The sequence below is a fragment of the Camelus dromedarius genome, chromosome 29 (genome assembly GCF_036321535.1).
Source record: "Camelus dromedarius isolate mCamDro1 chromosome 29, mCamDro1.pat, whole genome shotgun sequence".
In the NCBI taxonomy this organism is placed as follows: Eukaryota; Metazoa; Chordata; class Mammalia; order Artiodactyla; family Camelidae; genus Camelus; species Camelus dromedarius.
This window is the reverse complement of record NC_087464.1, coordinates 18,715,862-18,735,785: the sequence shown is the minus strand read 5'-3', so window position 1 is coordinate 18,735,785 and position 19,924 is coordinate 18,715,862. Positions and strand designations below refer to the sequence as shown.

General features: G+C 39.0%; 1 protein-coding gene across 2 annotated transcripts in view; it reads right to left on the bottom strand.

Annotated features, from left to right (window-relative positions):
- The window catches only part of EFL1 (elongation factor like GTPase 1), an 89,663-nt gene that overhangs the window by 12,575 nt on the left and 57,164 nt on the right, over window positions 1-19,924 (bottom strand). For both annotated transcript variants that reach the window (XM_031440680.2, XM_064480641.1), the window contains exons 16-18: window positions 12,071-12,202; window positions 6,685-6,832; window positions 1,001-1,983 (exon numbers count right to left, since the gene is read on the bottom strand). In XM_031440680.2, coding sequence (XP_031296540.2) covers window positions 1,001-1,983; window positions 6,685-6,832; window positions 12,071-12,202 — 1,263 coding nt within the window. The remainder of the gene's footprint in view (window positions 1-1,000; window positions 1,984-6,684; window positions 6,833-12,070; window positions 12,203-19,924) is intronic.

Genomic DNA, 19,924 nt, shown 5'->3' with positions numbered 1-19,924 from the left:
TGTTCCATGTCATGTTTGCAGATCTGATTCACAGCACACACTGGCCTTCAGCAGTCTGGGAGTAGCCAATCCTGTGGAGCTTTGTTTAACCCAACTGCTTCTGAAATGCTGCTATGGACGCTCAGTTCCTGTCACAGGAACCTTACGGGGATGCAAGCCTAAATTTCTTTGGAGGGGAAAACCATAATTTAGATTTATGCTTTCAGGAATTAATCAGAAGAACCTTACTAGAAAGAATGCAAAATAACCACATATTGACTCAGAGGACCTCAGAGCTAGAGGAAACCTAGTAATTGGGGCCACTCTCTCATCTAGGTCTCAGTTCCCTCGTCTACCCTCCTCACATGGAAGCAGCTCCGTGATCGCAAGTGGGCAGAACTACTGTGCACCAGGCACGGGTCTAGGCCCCACACCTCTCTTCTCATGTTACCCTTCACAACCTCCAGTGAATCATTATCTTCTTCTTTCATAGGTGAAGAAAATGAGTCTCAGTGAAGTAGCATCTGTCAAAAGTCAAAATAGCTACTGAGTGCCAGGGCTCAACGTCTCCTGAGATCCCAAAGGTTCTTCTCGCAAAGAGAGAAAGATCGGGAGCAGGATTTGACAAAAGAGCAGTGAGTAAAGTCCCAGAATTTGCAGAAGCCCTCTGTGTTAGGAGTTCATGAAAGTCCCATCACTCCGATCATCTCAGACTGATGTGGCTATTCCCCTGTGAAGAAATACTGCACAGGTTGGATGGTAACATATATGAGGAGCTTAAACTTCATTTACCAGAACTTTTATTACAAAAAAGTCTTTCTATTTGTTGAAAAAGAAATGATCTTCAGTTGTCAAACTTCCGCTCCCCCCACCACTCAAAGATTTTAATATTTAAGGCCCTCTGGCTTTCCAAATTCCTAGATCCTTAATATATTAAATGCTAATGTAGCTTCTGCAAAAAAACATCCACTGAGTTTAAGTTTTGTGATCTAAGGGGCTGCCTCTCCCTCCCGTTCCTTACCGAGCACGTCACCGGTGGCCATGATGTCACACGTGTACATCGCTGCCATCAGACGCTGAGGTTTCACCTGCAGTGCGCAACGACAGGCCTCTTTCATGGTGGCAATCAGCTGCCCTGAGAAGGGTCCATAGCAGTCCGTGAGCGCAGACTCTGCTTTCTGGGAAGCTTTCTTCTCCAAGGGCTCGGAGCAGCCACCCTGCAGAGCTTGGTTTTCACCTCCACCAGCACAGGTTTCACCTTCCCCGTGTCCCGCTTTCACCAGACCACTTTGCTCTTGATTCTGTTTATCACTTGCTGTTTGTTCTTCAGATTTACTTAGGTCCCATTTTTCCAGAACGAAACAGACACCCATGAGAGGCTCCTCACACATGGGGCCGGAGAGGGCTGCCAGCTGGAAGCCACTCACGATGCTGTTGCCCAAATCGCGGTATCTACTGGTGTCTCTGGAAGCTCTGCCGTCTGGGCCTGTCCATACCGAGTTCTGAAAATCTTCACTCTTATTGACTAATATGTTGGGCCCACATTTTCTCGGGCCAAATGACCAGATTCGGTCAACGGTGTTCCTCCATTTCCTCCCTGTTAGATGTTGCTCTAGTTTTCCTTTGAATTCCCAAATTTTCTCTTGCGTCTTCTGGTGAATCATCTGAGTATTCTTGCCCTCGTTCAAAGAGGATGTCAGTTGCTCCATTGAACGAATTAAATCACTATTTTCTTCCAGAATCTGAGTGACCTCTTCTGGAAGGGGCATGGCTCGAACACTGAGCGTGGCAAGTTTATTGGGAGTTGTTATGGTGATCAGCCCGTCAGAGTCAACTTGTATTCCTTCAGGGATTCTGCTTTGATCTTCTTTGGTCTGGTGTATGACTGCAACTTTTTGTTGTCTGCCTATTTCTTCATTGACCATGTCAACTTTTGGGGGTTTTGTGATTGTTTCTCTGAATGGAATAATTGGTTCAGATACACTGATTTCAATCTTTGCAAACCTACAGACAAACTCAAGAGAAATAATAGAAGGTTATAATCAAAATGGCATCAAAACTCCCATGTAGAAATATTACATAATGAATATTCTGCAAAAACACAGAAATATAAAAATTATTTTACTAGGAAATATTGGTAATTTATATTATATCAGAATTCAAAAACTGCTTTCATTTCATATTGAAAAGACTATCTCTAATGGGAACATACCACCTTCAGGGAGTTCTCTACATGTCCTAGAATTTCACTGCTTTGTTCATTCTCAAAATAAATAAACCATCTATTTAGATAAGAATGTTTTGAGTGGAAAATAAATGGATGTCTACCTGACACTGTATTAATTTAAAATTACTTTATAGTTGAACCTGACAAAGACAGCAGACATAGACAAAACTAGTTCAGTCTTAGACCTAAGAACTGAGATACAGTACCTAAGATAAAATAACAACGAAAAAATGGATATTTGTGTGTATTTTTTGTTTTTACTCATCGCTTATGTACAAGCCACTATACTAACTGTTTTACGTGTGTTATTTCTTCAGTAGGTCTATTCTTATCCTCATTTTGTAGAGAAACTCAAGTAAATTCTCCGAAGTCATAAAGCTAGTAAGTGGAGAAGCTAGGATTAAATCTAGATCTGACCTCAGAATCCATGCTCTTAGCCATTATGCTATACTGAAAAATTCAATTAAACAGCATATTACAGGAATAATTCACCACAACACTAAGTAGTTTTTATTATAGGTTATAAAAATTGATTTGTATTAGGACATCTGTGAAAATAATATATCACATTAAAAGTGTCTACAAAGTAATCTATGTAACCATCTTTAAAAATGCTAAATTGGCACTCAGTAAAATGTAACATCCATTCTTGATTTTTAAAAAAGAAAAGCACTTAGAAATCTTAGAAATAGGAAAATATTTTTAAAATTATCATTATTTAGGAAAAGTATGTTCATATACTTAGAACATTCAAGAAAACCAACTGTACAGCTACTGAAACTCTGAGAGTGAACACATCTATGACACTGTCCTCCTTTCCTTGTATTTTAACGTCAAAAGGGCTGTGAGTCCTATTAGTCCTTTAAATCTCTGAGGTTCCCAAGAAGTCTCTTAGAAGTGATAGTAATCACTTCTAAGATTAATTAAAACCACTCCACGCCATGGAAGTGGAAGTGTGTGTGTATGGTTGTCACACCTGCAAAGCGCCTCAGGGCTAAAGGTTCTTGAAATCCTGACAGGGCAGAGCCTGTCACGACTTGAAAAGCAGCAGAGCGGGCTCAGGCGACAGCAGCACTTCTGCGGCTGCTGCCAGGTCTGCTCCTTACTACCTCGAGGGGCGGCTGCTGAGAAGGCTGGCAGCTCCTCTGGCCCAGAGACCACAGGTAGTCTCCTTGTCTCCCACGCCTGTACATAATGCATCCTAAACGTGTCTGTGAGCGCTGAAAAAGCAGCTTATATATAGAAGGCAGGTTCTTTTCTATGAGAACTAAAAAACCTCTGGAATTTTATGCATATTCTTACTGTCAGTATAACTGTAAAATTTAATAGTCACATAGAACAGTGCACAAAACAAAACTCTACTGATCTGTGACTTATCACAACGTGAACACCTATGTAAATTACTACTCAAGTTAAGAAACAAAACAGTACTAGCCCTCAGAAGGCCCTCTCATGCCTTCTCCCAACCCCGAAAAGGTAACCACTAGCCCGATTTTTATTGTAATCCCGTTTTAAATTATTTTTATCATCTAAATATGTAACCTCTATCCTCTATGAAACGGCCTGCTTTCTGGACTTTATATAAATACAATCAATTTTTTTTTTCAATTGGCTTCTTTTGCTCAACATTATGTGGTAAGTTATGTTGTGAGAATTCTATAGAATTCCATGATATGGATTTACCATTATTTGCTTATCCATTTTATTTTGAGTTGTTTCCAGCTTTTGGCTATTAAAATTTTTGTTGCTTTGAGTATTCTTGATGCAATTTGTCCGGCTTGGAGTTAAGTATATATAGAGTAGAAATGGGAGTAATTTGCCAACCCATAGGAAATAATTATCTCCTACCTTAGTAGATAATACCAAACTAGGCTCCAAAGTAGTTGTGCCAATTTACATTCCCACTAGCTGTACAGGTAATTCCTATCGTTCCACATGTTTGCCATCATTTGATGCTGTCACTTTAAAAAATTTCAACCATCCTGGTGGGTTTGTAAAGGTATCTCACTTTGGTTTTAATTTGCATTTCATTAATTACTAATCAGTTGAGTATCTTCTCAAATGTGTACTGGTCTTTAGACTTCTCTTTTGTGAAGTACTAGTTCAAGCCTTTGTCCCATTTTCTAGTAGATTGCTGCCTTTCTCATTTATTTGCAGGACTTCCTTATATACTGGGGCTAGAAGTTCTTTGTTTATTACATGTATCACAAATGTCTTCTCTAACCCCACAGCTTACCTTCTTACTCTCTTAATAGCATCTTTTGATGATCAAACCTTTACTTTGTCATTAATGTTTTTAATGTCCTATTGAAGATGCTTTTCCCTACCCTGAAGTCTTGAAGGTAATCTCCTGTATTTTATCTTCTAGGCACTTTATGATTTTTAATTTATAATACACCTTAAATCTGAGACAATGTGAACGAGGTAGAGGTCAAGTTTCTTTTATTTCCATATGGATATTCAACCTGCCAGCACAATTTACTGAAAAGTCTGTCCTTTCCTCACTGCTCTGCAAGGCCATTTGCTTCTGAACTCTTCTAGTCCATTAATCTATTTGTTTATCCTTGGGTCAATACCACACAGTTGACTATTACAGCTTTATGTAAGTTTTGATATCTTCACCGTAAGAACTCGCTTTACAGTTTCTGCATAGAGAACCTATAAATATGAATACATTTTTATTCCTAGGTATTTGATATTTTTGTTGTTACCATAAATTTTAACCTTAAAATAATTTTCATTTTCTGTTTATTAATGGTATTATAGAAATACAAGAGATTTTGCACATTAATCTTCAATATGGCAACCTTGCTGAATTTACTTACTAATTGTAAGTTTCTTAAGATTCTTAATTAACACTTAAAAAAAAATCTCTGAGAATTAAATTATTTTAAAATACATTAAGCCTTATAATTTATCCAATTAGCATTATCCTCTAACCAACATTATAACCTTCAGAAATTCCAAGAAAATGGTACATACATGAAAGAGATGGAAAAAATCTACCTTCTAATTTTGTACTAATTATGGCTATGAAAACATTTAATAAAGGAAAAGGCTACTACAATGCCATTTTAAACTGAAGAACAGAAATGAGAACATTCCCAATCCAGCAGACGTTTCTACAAAATCTGTAAGGCTGGTGCTGCAGCCGCAGCATTTCTTACTCTATCCTATTAGCAGCCGCAGTGGTAAGTAGTAAGTAGTACCACCACCACTACAATCACCACCACCACCACAACCACCACCACAACCACCCCCCCACCACCAGAACCACCACCACTACAACCACCACCACCTCTACAACTACCACCACTACAACCACCACCACCACCACTACAACCACCACCACCAATTATACTAGGTTGTTTTAAGGATTAAATGAGACAAAGTTTAACACAGTGACTAACATATAATACTTAGTATATAATTAGGTTGATTATTTATAATTGTTATTTTATCTATAATTATTTTGATTATTATAGTCCCAGAAAATTTAAAAATAAAAGGAAGAAAGGTCATTACAGGGCAATTCACCAAAGAAAAACAAATGGTCAATAAACACATTAAAAAATGTTTCACTATCCTTAGTAAGCACAGAAAATATATGATGAACACCTTTATTTGTCCCTCAGAGTGATGAAATTTTTTAAAAATTATGATATATAAGGTTGTCAAAAGTTTAAGGGAAGAGACACTTTCAAATACACTGTGCTAGTTACAGTGTAAATTGGAACAGCCTTTCTTAAGGATAATATGGATCACGAGCCTAAAAAGTATGCCAGTAATACAACATGCAACCTTTTAAGTCAGAAATTACACTGCCAGAAGTTTATCTTAACCAACTAATCAGAACTGTACGCATAGATCTCTACAGATACTTGAAAAGGCACAGAACAGACTAGGGATTTATGAACCCAAATGTAATGGTCATAATTATCTCTTCATGGCAACTAAATGATTCTTTTTATCGTCTGTATTTTCCTAATTGCTACAATAAACACGTATTACTTCTGGAATAAAGAGGAAAAATGTAACTTAGACACAGAGATCTGGGGTCCCTACATATCTACAAGATGGAGAAATACAAAGAGTTACTAAAGGCTTACACTGTAGAGGCCACGTCAATAAGGTAAGGAAGCCCATCCAAAACACAGCCTAAATCTACAAAACACAATTTTGCTTTGCTGCCCTGATATTCTGTGTGTGTATGTTTAAAGTAAAACGCGCACATATGAGAAGATATTTTACGACTCAAGCTAAACGTGCAGAATTATTCAAGTCTAGCAGTGAATGCTGTTTTCCAGTTATTAAAAATTAAATATATGATATAATAACACAATAACAGTTCATGTTTAATTGGGGGCACTTCATTTTTTCTCCAAAAACATACCGCAGTCTAAGTTGAACAGGTTTAGGAAACACAACATCCCACTGATTCTGGGGCTATCATTTTCCCAACTCTGTCATCACCTAACCTTTCTTTTAAGTCATCCAGGCATCGCTGAAGGTGGACTTCCCCTGCTGTGACTAATACATGCTCTCCCGTTTCCTGAATTAAAATCTGGACACAGGGATCAGCTTGGTTTAACAGCTTCATTCCTTTGACGAGCTGAGGCATTTCACCTAAGTTAACAAAATGAAATACTCATTAAATACAAGATAAGGACTAATATAAAGACAATTCCCATGGGAAAACTGAAGAGTAAAGCATAATGAAATAAACTCTCAAAATAATGTTTTATTTTTCCTTCAAATAATAAAGCAATGTGAAGAAAACTACCTTCTAATAATTTACTTGTACACATAGCTAACATGAGACACTTACAAATTCACCAAGACTCCCAAAGCTGATGTATAAGTTCTTCAAATACTCAGCTAATATAAACTGCCATCATTATATTTGTGAAACCACCTAAATCTTATTACAAATGTACGTATTAGGTATCAAGAAATGTAAGAGAACTCTTCCCCAAACACTACCTATAAAACTGTAAAATCAACAAATAAGCAAAAGCAGCATTCAATATGATACCCAATTCACGAAACTGTACCAGAACTTCATATTTAAAATAACTGTTTATGAAACTGCTTGACAGAATTGTGGGTTTTAGAACAAGGATGCCCTTTGGGTTGCAGCTGTAGTGCACTAGCCAGCCACTTTGCTCAGTGAGCTAAGGGGCACCTTCGCACTCCATGCGGCATGTGCTTTTGGTGTCCAGCTGCTTATTCCCCATAGCTGATGGGAGCTGAGGGAAAAAACCAGCTGTTTTTTCACCCCTTTCATACACGCAGCGGCCGCTATTCACTGAAGGCAGTTCAGAGGAATTCCTTTGCTGCTTCTTCAACAGAGACCTTGGCTTTGAAGCCATTTTTATGCAGTCTTGTTTCACTTCTGCATTTGAAGGAAGGACTCAGTAATTGTTCAATGTCTGGTTTTCAACATGTCGAACAGAACAAACCACGGGAGCTTTCTGCAACCAGTGGCTTCCAATATATGCTACTCAAGGTGATTATCCATATCTATCCCACATCTGTTTGTTTTTCCATTATCTATTTATTCTTTAAATATGCTTTCCAAATGATAACTAACACTTTATAGACAAGCACTTAACATGTGTGAACTCATTAACGATGAGGCAGGGATGACTACTGTTCTCACTTGATAGATGAGGGAACAGGTATAAAGACGCTAAGGTACTTGTGCTCAAGGTCACAGACGCACTGGTTTTGAAGCCTGCAGGCAGACAGCCATGGAGCCCACACTCAATGCTGGGTGCCAGCACCCTCCTGGGTCGTGGTCATGAGCCACCTACAGGACGCACGAACTGCTGAGGAACAACAGGAGAGGGATTTCACTGTATGTGGGACAGACGGGCACCTGCACTTACAGCATACTGTCGTTTTCCTTTGCCTAATTCAGTGGATTTACAGATACTATCCAGCGGTAAATGAATATTCACAGAGTTTGGAGCATGGCTTAAAAAGGCTCCTGCAAAAAGACCACTGATAATACATATCACAAGAGCCTACAGGAAAAATTTTAAAAAAATAACAAAGCTTTTTGTCAGCTCTCCAACAGTCAATTTACAAAATAAAAACAATGTCACTAGCATGAGAACCTAATGAATTTTTTAAAAAACCCACTCATTTAAATTTGTCTCTTCATGGCAAAGGTGACAGTTTAACAATAAGCCAAGAAGAAAACTTTTAAAAAAGATATTTGGAATATGGAGACAACATTCTGAGATCAGATATTTGAAAATGTTTACATTAGAGTCATTTTGTTGCCAGAAACAACATGAACATGTCATCTACAAAACCTCTTAAAAACTGGAAGCTAATTGTTTAAAAATCTTCCAAATAAATAGTTTGTTAAAGATATGAAACTCGACATCTTCTAACTAATATAAGAAAAACTGAGATCAGAAAAAGTAATCACTATCTGCATTTCATCAAAACCTTTATATAACTAGTAAACGGGACTTTAAAATGGACATTATGACTTAGTAAAGGTGGCCAACGATGCATTTCTCCCATTTGGACTTTGTAACTTTGTGAGGCGCCTTTTTCAGTAACAACAGCCGTTAAAATCAAGTGATGCAGTAAGTGGAACCTAGAAGCAGACCTTTGCACAGCTAGGTTACAAAGTGTTAAGGTAAGATTTTCAAAAATAACGAAGCATTATTGTGGCACACACCCTCCAAGAGGGCCCCAATCATCTTCACCTCCTGCTAGTCACACTCCTGTGCAGGCCCCTCCCTCAGTGAGTCAGGGCTGGCCTGTCCGGCCAACAGAATATTGCAGAAGTGATGTGTGATTCTGAAGGCTGGAACACAAGAGGCACTGCAGCTTCTGCTCCAGTGTCCTGGCCTGCTGGCTAGAGCTGGTCACCATGCTGTGCTCCAGGATAATCGAGCAGCCACGAGGAGAGGTCCCTGAGGAGAGGAATTGAGGCCCCCAGCCAGCACCAACTTGTGAGTGTACATGAGTGAACCACCTTGGAAGTCCAGTTAAACCTGCAGATGGCTGTGGCCCAAGGTGATACATGACTACAATTGCATGAGACATCCCCAAACTGAACCCTTGCAAAACTCCTCACCAAAGGAACTGTGAAAAGTAAATGATTATTGTTCTTTCAAGCCACTACATTTTGGAGTAATAAGTTAGGCAGTATTAGACAATTAATAACAGTTATAAACCACAATCATAAATAAATAATATACATACGCACCTATTTATACACTGTGTGTATCTCCATCAAATACAAATAAGAATATTTTAAAGACAGTTATTTCATCTCAATTTTTAAAATAATTTGTATTTCATTATGTACATGAAACATCAGCACGAAAGCTCATATATCTATATAAACATATGTATAGAGGGCTTTTCTTCTTTTTACTGATATGGATAAAAGATTAAAAAATTCTGGAAACCAGTAACTCTGCTCTCAGGAAAATAGAATTTCTTGGGATTTCCAAAAATAAAGATCCAGAACAGTCCCCAAAGCAGGAGTTTGAATCCTGACGCAACCACTTACTAACTGCTAATGTAAGGCCTTGGGCAAGTTAACTAACTTCTCTAAGCTTCTGTTTACCTTATGTGAAGATGAGGATAAAAAGCAGCACAGGACTGCTGAGAGGATTAAATGAGGCAATCAATGTCAAATCCTAAGCATCAATGTGATGCTGAAAATAATAATGGCTTTGGGCATCTGTAGTTCTCCGTTTGGGTGTTGGATTTTGAGTAGACCAGGTGGGCACGGAGCTGAGGGGTGGCCACTGTGACATGTGGACCTCAGCTTGGGAAACCAGAGAAAGGAAAGTGGAAGAACAAATGTTTAGAATTACTTCACACCCGAAGAAGAGTAAAAGGTTGTCTTCTAGATTAGTCAGCCCAGTTTGTCAGGATGAAACAAAAAAAAGAGGGACTGGGGACCCATGTTCTATTCAAAAATGAACAATGCATCTGCCCAGCGCTTCTCGGGGTTGTACTGCTGAGGTACAGGAGGGTGGGACATCCCAGTAGTCATCAGACATGTGATCCACAGAGAGAGGGGCTACTGTAGCCCCAAGGAAAGGACGGGCAAAAGAAACCAGGACAAAGGGTAAAGAGACGATAAATATCCTCTGAGGGCTCAGAGGAATGAGGACAGCATTAAGAGAAGTATTCCCAGACATTCTAAAAGTAAAATAAGATGCTGACACCGTGGTAACACCAAGAAGGTAGAACAATGAGTATAAAATTCAAACATGGAAACACGGAATGGGCTACTTTAGTAACACAACTAAGAACATGCATGGTGAAGCCAGCAAAAACAATATATCTGATGGGGAAAAGTAGCAACATTCCTTTTAAAATTATGAAGAACTGGGTGCCCCCTTCTAATCATTTTAGTTGTTTTTTTTTTTTTACAGAGTTCAGAAAAATCTAATGAAACATATATGAGGAAATAAACTCTGGCATCCAGATGGACAATCCTAAGTAATTCTATTTATTAGATTACCTTGTTTGTGAAAAGGAAATTGCTCTTGCTGAGAGTCTGCTATGAGACAGGAAGTAAACTAGGTACTAGGACCCCTCATCTCGTGTCGCCAAAGCGGCCCAGGAGCTGGTCCTGTGCCCTGCAGGACTGGGCTTCACTCCGCTTGGGTAACAGCACAGAGCAGCACACAGCTATCAGAGTTCAAAAACTGATAAATGTCTATTAAAACACTGTATCTTAAATTATCAATTATTTCTTTAATCCATATTTTAAAATTCATGATCCAAATGGAATAGATAAGAATTAAATAAGAAATAAGATATAAGTAAGTACTAGAAATGCCTAAGAATAAATCATGATTGCTAGACTCAAATGTCACAATGTAAATAAAACTGAGCTCTCTTGTCTTACATGAGCTTCTTGGAGTTAGAGGCAGTTAGCAAGCAGAATAAAAGAGCAAATCATGAGGGGCCAGGATCTGGACAAGTCCACAAAGAGGAAGCAGGCATCACACAGAACCCATGCGGCTGCCAAGGCGCTGTCAGTCCACAATGGCAGCCCAGAGATGCAGTTCTCCAAGCATCTGCTCCAGTGTCCTAGGGATGCTCAGTGGCTAAGGATATGTCAGAAACTGAGGCACAGACAAGCTTTCGGAAGGCCCCAGCTCTGGGGAGAGGAGGGGTGTACAGATGCAGGGGCAGTAAGGCCATTAGAAACCCCAACAGGAAACTGCCATTTTGCACACTGTTCTCTGGTTCCCTTAAAGCAGTCTGGAGAGTCCCACTGACCACCACCAAGCATGGGGAAGGAGGGGTTAGCCACAGGCAGGGGAAGTAAATCACAAGAGTCAGTGGGGACTGGCCAGGTAAACAGTATAAACCAAGGACTAAGTATGAGTTATTACAGGGTCTAGCATATGTGAGCATCACACAGCCAGGCAGAAAGAGGCAGGAAATACTTTCAACGAGAGGAAATGCTCAGTGTCCAGAAGATCTAGCAAACGTAGAGCGAAGAGGCACACAGGAATTTTCAACTAAAGAGCTTGGGATTAGATTCTGAGAACCAGTCACATAAAACATGAGCTTTCCTGAGATACTAACTACCCTGTGCCAGGGTTCTGGGGGATGCAGAGAACACAGTTTCCCTGGGGGACAGAGGTGCCTAAAGATGCCAGGTCCCTAAGAAGGAGGTGAGGTGCCCCCCTGAAGTGCTGGTGGCCTGCATGGCCTCGTGGCTGGGCAGGTTACTCCTGCTACGTACCCCCACAAAACGTCACAGCATGCTGCTCACACAAGTCACAAGGACTCGAGCATGAGATGCACACACTGACAAAATGTAACGAACATCATGTGCTTTTAAAAACAAGGTCATCTTACTTGGGTGTTTGGGTTCAACAGCAACCCTCACAATAGGGGTGGCTTCAAAGTTGAGTGGTATAAAAGGTGGGCAGGACGGCACGCTACACAGTGTTGCCGATTTCAGCACAAAGTCTTGAAGGCCTCCTATTCCTGTAGGGAGGAAAAGATCCATGGAGTCAATAAAAGATGATAAACTCTGAATTTACGTTAGAAAAATAACAACATCAACCCAGCATATATGTCACAGAGGAAAAACACTTAAAAATGTTGCAGGGAACGAGGCAGATTTGCACTGTGGCTCTCTCCCCACTGGCTACTATTTAATTGTTGTTAAACACTACAAAAATTCTGCTAAACATTTTTGTTTTTCACATATGCAAATCCTGTTGTAACAAACTGGGCTAAAACATACCTACTTCGACCACAGAAACGATCACGTCCATATATATCTCTATCTGAAAATGCCAATTTTTTCTAATAGTAACCCTTAGTTTGTAAAAGATATTAATTTGATGAAGATGGATCTCTACTGAAATCATCTCTTTCGGCCAATCTACTTGCCTATGGGTAAATGGAATTTAGAGACTTAGGATTTGACACTGCTATGGAGTACTGCCCCTCAGCCCCATCCCCACGACCCCAGGTTTAGAAAAGAGCATCAGTTACCTCCTCACCTCCCTCCCCTGCCCCCCTCAGCCCCCTCTCCACTTCAGGTTCCTGGCTGACAGTTGCATGAGACTCTAAAGGGCACATACTCGTCTTTGAGCAGAAAGGAGCAAAGAGAATGCCTCAAAAAGTAAGAAGGGGTTATACTGAACCTCACACCCAGAGTAAGAGCAGACAACATTTTAGAACAAATTAAGAAACACACACAAGGGCCACTTTCGTGCTTCTGGGTTAAGGTACACATTGAGGAGGGCATGGAAGGGGAGGCTACCTGTTTTAGGAGGTGACACAGGAGAGAGGGGCCCGGATATTTAATCAGCATTCTACTTTCGCATCTTGAGCTACAAACAACTATGAGAAGGAAACAAAGGAAACAAGTTTGCTGCCTTCAGCTGAGAAATGGATGTAAAGGCACAGGGCAAGGGGATTCAGCCCGGTGGAGGGAACTGAAGCAGAGGCTTCTGACACACAAGCTTGGAAGATGGCTTAGACATTTCTTTTAGTCCGACCACATAGTGTGGAAGCCCCCTCTAACCTCCTCACCTGAATGCATCCAGAATTCACCATCCCACTACATTAAGGATAGAACCCACTGTAAGAGCATCTTCCTTACATTATGCTAAAACGTGCCTCCCCCATCTGTACATGGCCTTAATGCAGTCCCCCAAAGGGCCACAGAGAACGTGCTGCTTCTACTTTCACCAACTCCTCTCTGGATTTCAAAGGCATCTGTCAGATCTTTTTAATCCCTTTCTGCCTCGCTCTAAGCATCATTAGCTTTTTTAACGGCTTAGCGCATGACATGACTTCTAGACCTTATGTGTGAGGGGGATCCTCCTCAGACTAAAGTTTCCAAGATGCTACATTCAGTTCCAGTGCCTGCGGTGTATTTATTTGGTCACGGCCTAAATTTCTTAGCGCTGTCCTTCTCATCCAGCACACAGAGAGATCTATACCTGGCTACAGCGTCTTGTTAACACCGCCACGTACCGTGATGTAACAGATCTGGGTCTGCCCAAGCTTCCACCAAGTCCACAGAAGTAACATTTCCCATGAGGCCAGGGGTTTAGGAAAACCCCACAGTAAACATTCCCTTTCAAATCCTATCCATCCTGCTTCTGACCTCTGACTAGCATGCATTTCCTTCCTGCACACACTGCACATGGTCTCAGTGAAAAGATAAATGCTGGTCTCTCCTCTGTATCACCAGGGATGTAGGCTGCAGACAGATGGTCAGTATATTTTGAACACTGTCTCTTTAAACTTCTGGTTTACATTTTGCTGTTCAAATCACCAAATCTATTCTTGATATTTAGATATGCCCAGATTTGTGAACATGATTATAATTCCCCTAAAAACAGAAAAGAAAAAAGTCAATACCACAGTATTCCTAGTCAAAAGTAAGATGCTATAGAAAAAGCTGTTTCCCAAATAGAGTAAAAAACCAAACCAAAACAAAACAAACCTCACTATCTATACTATATGCCATTGTTTGAACTTATTTTTTAATATAATTTTAAAATACAGGAAAGGAACCACTAAAGTTATATGACTGAATCACAATAAAATGCTTTAAAAATTACTTTGAGAATTTCTTCAAGTACTATCAGACAATTATTAAATGTACAACGATATTTATACAACACACACTTTAAAACAAGCTTTCTGTTTTAAAAATAATGCCATCAGGTATAATTTTGAAAAAACAAAAACAAAAACAAAAACACAGTATATCCATAATCACATCATTCTAAAATTGTCACTTTCTTTTGATAAATTTATTTTATTCCCTCCTCTATTGGCACACATAACTTACACTGACATCCATACAATTTTGTGTCACTTTTTTCTATTTAAATCATGTGACTTTCACATCAGTTGCTTAAATCAGAATTATAACAATTAAGGAGGAATAATTCCTTCACATAACATATACCTGCTAAAGCATTTTTCAGCTGGAACTGGGGCTGAAGGACATGTTCCCTTCAGGGTATCATTTTAGAATTTCTGGGATAGGTCAGGAAAAAAAAATCCAAAATTAGCATGGCATGAATTTGTTTCAAGAATTCGAGAGGATGTAAATGTTTCTCCCTCTCCCTCTCTCTCTCTCTCTCTCTATATATATATATATACATGGCATATGATTTAAATAAAAGACAGGTTGAGGAATATGGACCAAAAGGAATTTACTAAATGCCAAGAATTCTAGCTTGTTTTTATACAAACATCAGTAACTTTTGTCTAACTGAAAATGAATGTTCCAGGTCCTGTCTGGTCCTGATTGTTCTCTACATAACAAGGAATATTAGATATTCTGAGGAGTGAACTCTAGCTCACAGACTGCAGTGACACCTGAGTAAATGCTGAGTTCCTCCATGGGGTACACAGGCCCTTACCAGGCTGTATACCAAACCCTTCAAATTCTTCTTAATCAAAAATCAGCATTTTGCAAACACTGTCAGACCAAATTTTTTTCTAGGCTTTCTCTAATGTTTCCATTTTTAGTGTTTTTGAGAAACCTCTATACTGTTTTCCATAATGGCCGCATCAATTTACATTCCCACCAACAGAGGGTTCCCTTTTCTCTACATCCTTGTCAACATTTGTTGTTTGTGTTCTTTTTTAAGACAGCCATTCTGACAGGGGTGAGGTGATGTATTGCTGTGGTTTTAATTTGCATTTCCCTGATGATTAGCAGTGTTGAGCATCTTTCCAGGTGCCTGCTGGCCATTTGCATTTCCTCTTTGGGAAAATACCTATTCAGTTCCTCCACCCATTTTTTTTTAATAGGGGTTTTTTTTTTTTTGATGTTGAATTGTATGAGCTGTTTATGTATGCTGAATATTAATCCCTTATTGGTCATATCACTCACATACAATATAATCCAGCAATTCCACTCCTGGGTAAATACCCGAAAAAACAAAAACACTAATCTGAAAAACATACCTCAATGTTCATAGCAGCATTATTTACAAATGCCAAGATATGGAAACACCTAAATGTCCATCAACAGATGAATGGATAAAGAAGCTGCAGTATTACACATACAATGGAATACTACTCAGTCATAAAAAGAATGAAATGTTGCCATTTGCAGTAACATGGATGGATTTGGAGGTTATGCTAAGTGAAGTAAGTCAAACAAAGAAAGACAAATACTGTATGATTTTGCTTATATGTGGAATCTAAAAAATACAACAAAAACAGTGAATATAACAAAAAAGAAGCAGACTCACAGATACAGAGAACAAACTAGTAGTTACCAGTGGGGGGCGGGGGGCAATATAGGGGTGGGTCAGGTAAGAGGCACAAAACTACTGGGTGTAAGACAAGCTGAAGGATGTGCTATACAACTCAAGGAATGCAGCCAATATTTTGCAGTAACTGTAAATGGAAAGTAACCTTTAAAAATTGTAAAAAATTTAAAAAAAAAGTATTCCAGAATCAAGCAACATTAAGGAGCACACCTTTCATGACACTGAAAATATTGTGTGGGGCCTGAGAGATGGATTGGCCTTTGTTGACAACTTTTGTCTTTAACAAGCCCCCGCTGTACAGTTTGAACCAATCTAGGACGAGGTCACACTGGCAGCAGGATGGCGATGAAATCATTACTGAATCCTAACCCTGTTTCCTAGGGAAGAGCCTGTTAGTTGTCTGGACAGAGAACAGTATTACTATCTTCAGGAAAGTCTGGATTTGTAAAGTGCTCTTTCATTGCTGGTATAAAAATATTATTGGGATTAAAAAAAAACTCTGTGGGAAAGCATGTTAATGCTCTAGCTGGAATATGATCTCCTAATCTCCACAGTTTTATTTCAAGCCAACTTTAACATTACTGCACCCGGAACCATCAACCTGTTCCTCCTAAACTGTTTAATAAGCCTGAGTTAATGGAGTCCTTTAAAACTTCACAGTAAATACAAGTCATATATCATGGATGTCTACAGAGTCCTGGGCCTATGAGAGCAATAAACACCACTTTGGGAGAGACATGAGGATTCAGATGAGTATTAAAAAAAAAAATTTTTTTTTTAAATTACAGGTTCTCAGGCTGGTTGATGAGAACCTAGAAAACCCTTGGTTTTGGAAGCTACCTTCTGTTCTAGGTCCTTCCATCTTTGAATATCAAAGAAGCCTATATCCTTTGCCTCTAATTTTATGCCCTTATTCTGTATCCTTCGTGGAATCTCAAATCCTGCTCTCTCTGCGTCAATTACAAAGGATATCAGGGGATCCATGCACTTTATAACTCTTGTCATGGAGGTAGGTAGGCAGGCAGGTACAATAAATACAAAGTGTGCCTTTTCCAAGCCTGCTTGCCCAGCATCCCCAGTGCAGATCAGTATTGCTAAGGTTTTCAGAGGATTGGCCAAGTCTGTCCATTGTGCCAAACAAGCCCCTTAAATCAGCTGCCCTTTTAACTTCTTGGTGTTATAGCAGGCCCTAGGGAAAAATCTTGCAACAATGACATCACCATGTGAGATTTTTTTTTTCCTCTCGGAAAGGTGGAGTTCATAATCAGCTAATAATATTTCTTAAGCAAGTTACATCAAGATCTGGGGCCCTTTTCTCAGAAGAGAGACTACAGTAAATGGAAAAAGCAACACCTTAAGAATGAAAAATACACATTTTTTTTTAAAAAGAAATGCCTAGGCTTGCTATTTTTGTCTACATTTGAGAATAGGTGGAAACTTGGCCATCAGTGTCCTGAATCAAATAAGAGAGCTATAATTAGGTGTCACTGTGGCATCTCAATTTATGCCCCAAGACCACTTCCATTTATGCCAGACCATCATTCCTGCAAAACAGAATGACTCGACAGAGCTGGTTGTTACTACCTAGTGCACAGAGCACACCAAGGGGCTGGTGAAACAGCAGGCTGAAGGAAACAGAGACAGCTTATCAAGAGATGTGAATATCATGCCAAGTTTAGACTAAAAGCCACGGATATGGAGAGATGTAGATGGAATACAGAGAAGGGAGTTAAGCTATCAAGTCTCGGTGGTTACTGAGCAGCTGGGAAGAAGGGAAAAGGAAGAAACAAGGATAAAATCCAGATTTCTGATTTGGAAAACTAGGCAATGCTTACTTAGTCAAAGCACTCCTCTACTTCTAGGTTCGTAATTTTTTCCTATCGTTTGTATTAGTTCTTTATGTAATAAACATTTTAACTCATCATATTTTTTTCTCCAGACCTATAGTTTCCCTTTTCATTTTGCTTCTATTTTTTCTCTTTAGTAGCTTTTTGAGTTTTTTTCTATTTGGTGTCTAAACTTCAGAGCTTAGAAAACCGTGCTTTCAAAGAACAGATATTTATTCAGCGTTTGGCTAGTTTCTCAATGATTCACTTTTAAGGACAGGGGCACAACTAGGCACTTCATAAAGTTTCTTTAACGAACAAGTAAACCTGTCCTCAGAGCTTAAAATCTGGAGGGGGACCAAGGCAGATAAACAGGAAATTACAATATAACGTGATAAATGTCATACTGGGAAAAGTACAAGGTCTGTTTATGTGGAGAGAGAAACTGAGAGGTTACAGACATCCTAGAGAAGCGGACGTACAGGAGCATCTGAGACATCTAGGCAGATGCTATGGGAGGAGAGTGCTGAGGTGGGGGGAAATGGCACCACTGGAGGCCCAAGTGAGAAACCAAAGTCATTATCTACAGCTGCAGTGCGGAGCAAAAAGCAGGACTGAAAAGACATTTTCATCCCATTCATTTCCATTTCGCTGAGATCTTGCAACTGTCATCAATTTTTTTCTTTAGTCAACATGCATTTTTGTTATGTATGACTTGGAATCAGAGGGACTTGAATTTAATTAAAGCTCTATCCTTATGCCAGCCACCTAATCTCTCCCTAGTTTTAGTCTGCATATATGTAACATGTGGTACTTTCAAAGGGTTACGGTGAGCCTTAAGTAAGATAATCAAATAGAGAGAGTCCCTGGCACAGAGCAAGAACTCACTAAATGGAGGTGGTGGCAGTGCTGATTATAATGGTTACAGTAGTAACAAAAACATTAAGTTCTGTTAATCAATTAGAATTTTCTGGTACATGGCATGAATTGCATATTTAATTTTTCATATGTATTATTAACTAGTTAACTGCAAAGAAGGTTTTGTAACTTCTCTATGAGGCACAAATTCATAATCAGATCCACTTATAAGATTTGTATCCTGTCCCACTGACCTAAATTTACATTTTGTATAATAACATATGGTTTTAAGTGATGCTCTTTCAAAGATGTAATTCTAATTCAAGTCATTTCAATAAAATGGAGGAAATGTACAATGTTTAGCACGTAGGAGAATAAAATGCTTAGTATAGTTTAAAACAATGCTGGAAATTTGTTTTAAGATTGAATAAATGAAAAGATGTATGGCTTTACACAACCAGGAAACTGTAACCGGATTTCTTCTACCTTTAAATTTGAAATATTTCCAATTAAAAACAGGAAGCAGAGTCACTTCTGGATGAAATGGCAACTTCATCACAAGTACACAAAAGATCCTAGTTGAATGGATCAAAGAAAGAAAAACCAAATGAACAGTGAAATTAGAGAGGGCACTTCAAACTGAGCTATTTCTGTTAACTGCAGATCAGCTTAAAGAAAATCAGCAAGGGTTGGTCACAACTCCTTTCTAGAGAAAGTAACACAACTTAAGAAAAACGACTGTGTACATAGTGTACTAACGGTGGTCTGTTTGATAACAGACCAATGAGAATGAATGAAGAGCCCAGAAACACACGTGTGGGAAGGTGACAATGACAAAGAGGAAACAGTGGTAGAAAAGAGGGAGTAAACAGCAGTGAAACAATTAGCTAATGAGATGGAAAAAAGTCATGTAATTGCCATCTCTATCATACACCATCTAGAAAAATAAATTTCACATGGAACTGAAAGTACAAATCATAAGATGGTACCATAAGAGTAAAGACTGGTAAGTCTTACTATTTTATAAAAACTATAAAACAAAAATACCATAAAGAAAGTAAAAAGTTATAAAATAGACGTTTTCAATGTTTAAATGAGACAAAGGATTAGTAAGCATAATATATGAAGAACTAGTACAAATCAATGAGAAAGACAGGGCAACCAATAGGACAAAGATATGATTAGTTCCAAGAAAAGACACTAGAAGAGAAGTAAGCTCTAAGGATTCAAAAACATGCAAAAAATAATCTTGATCTCATTAATAA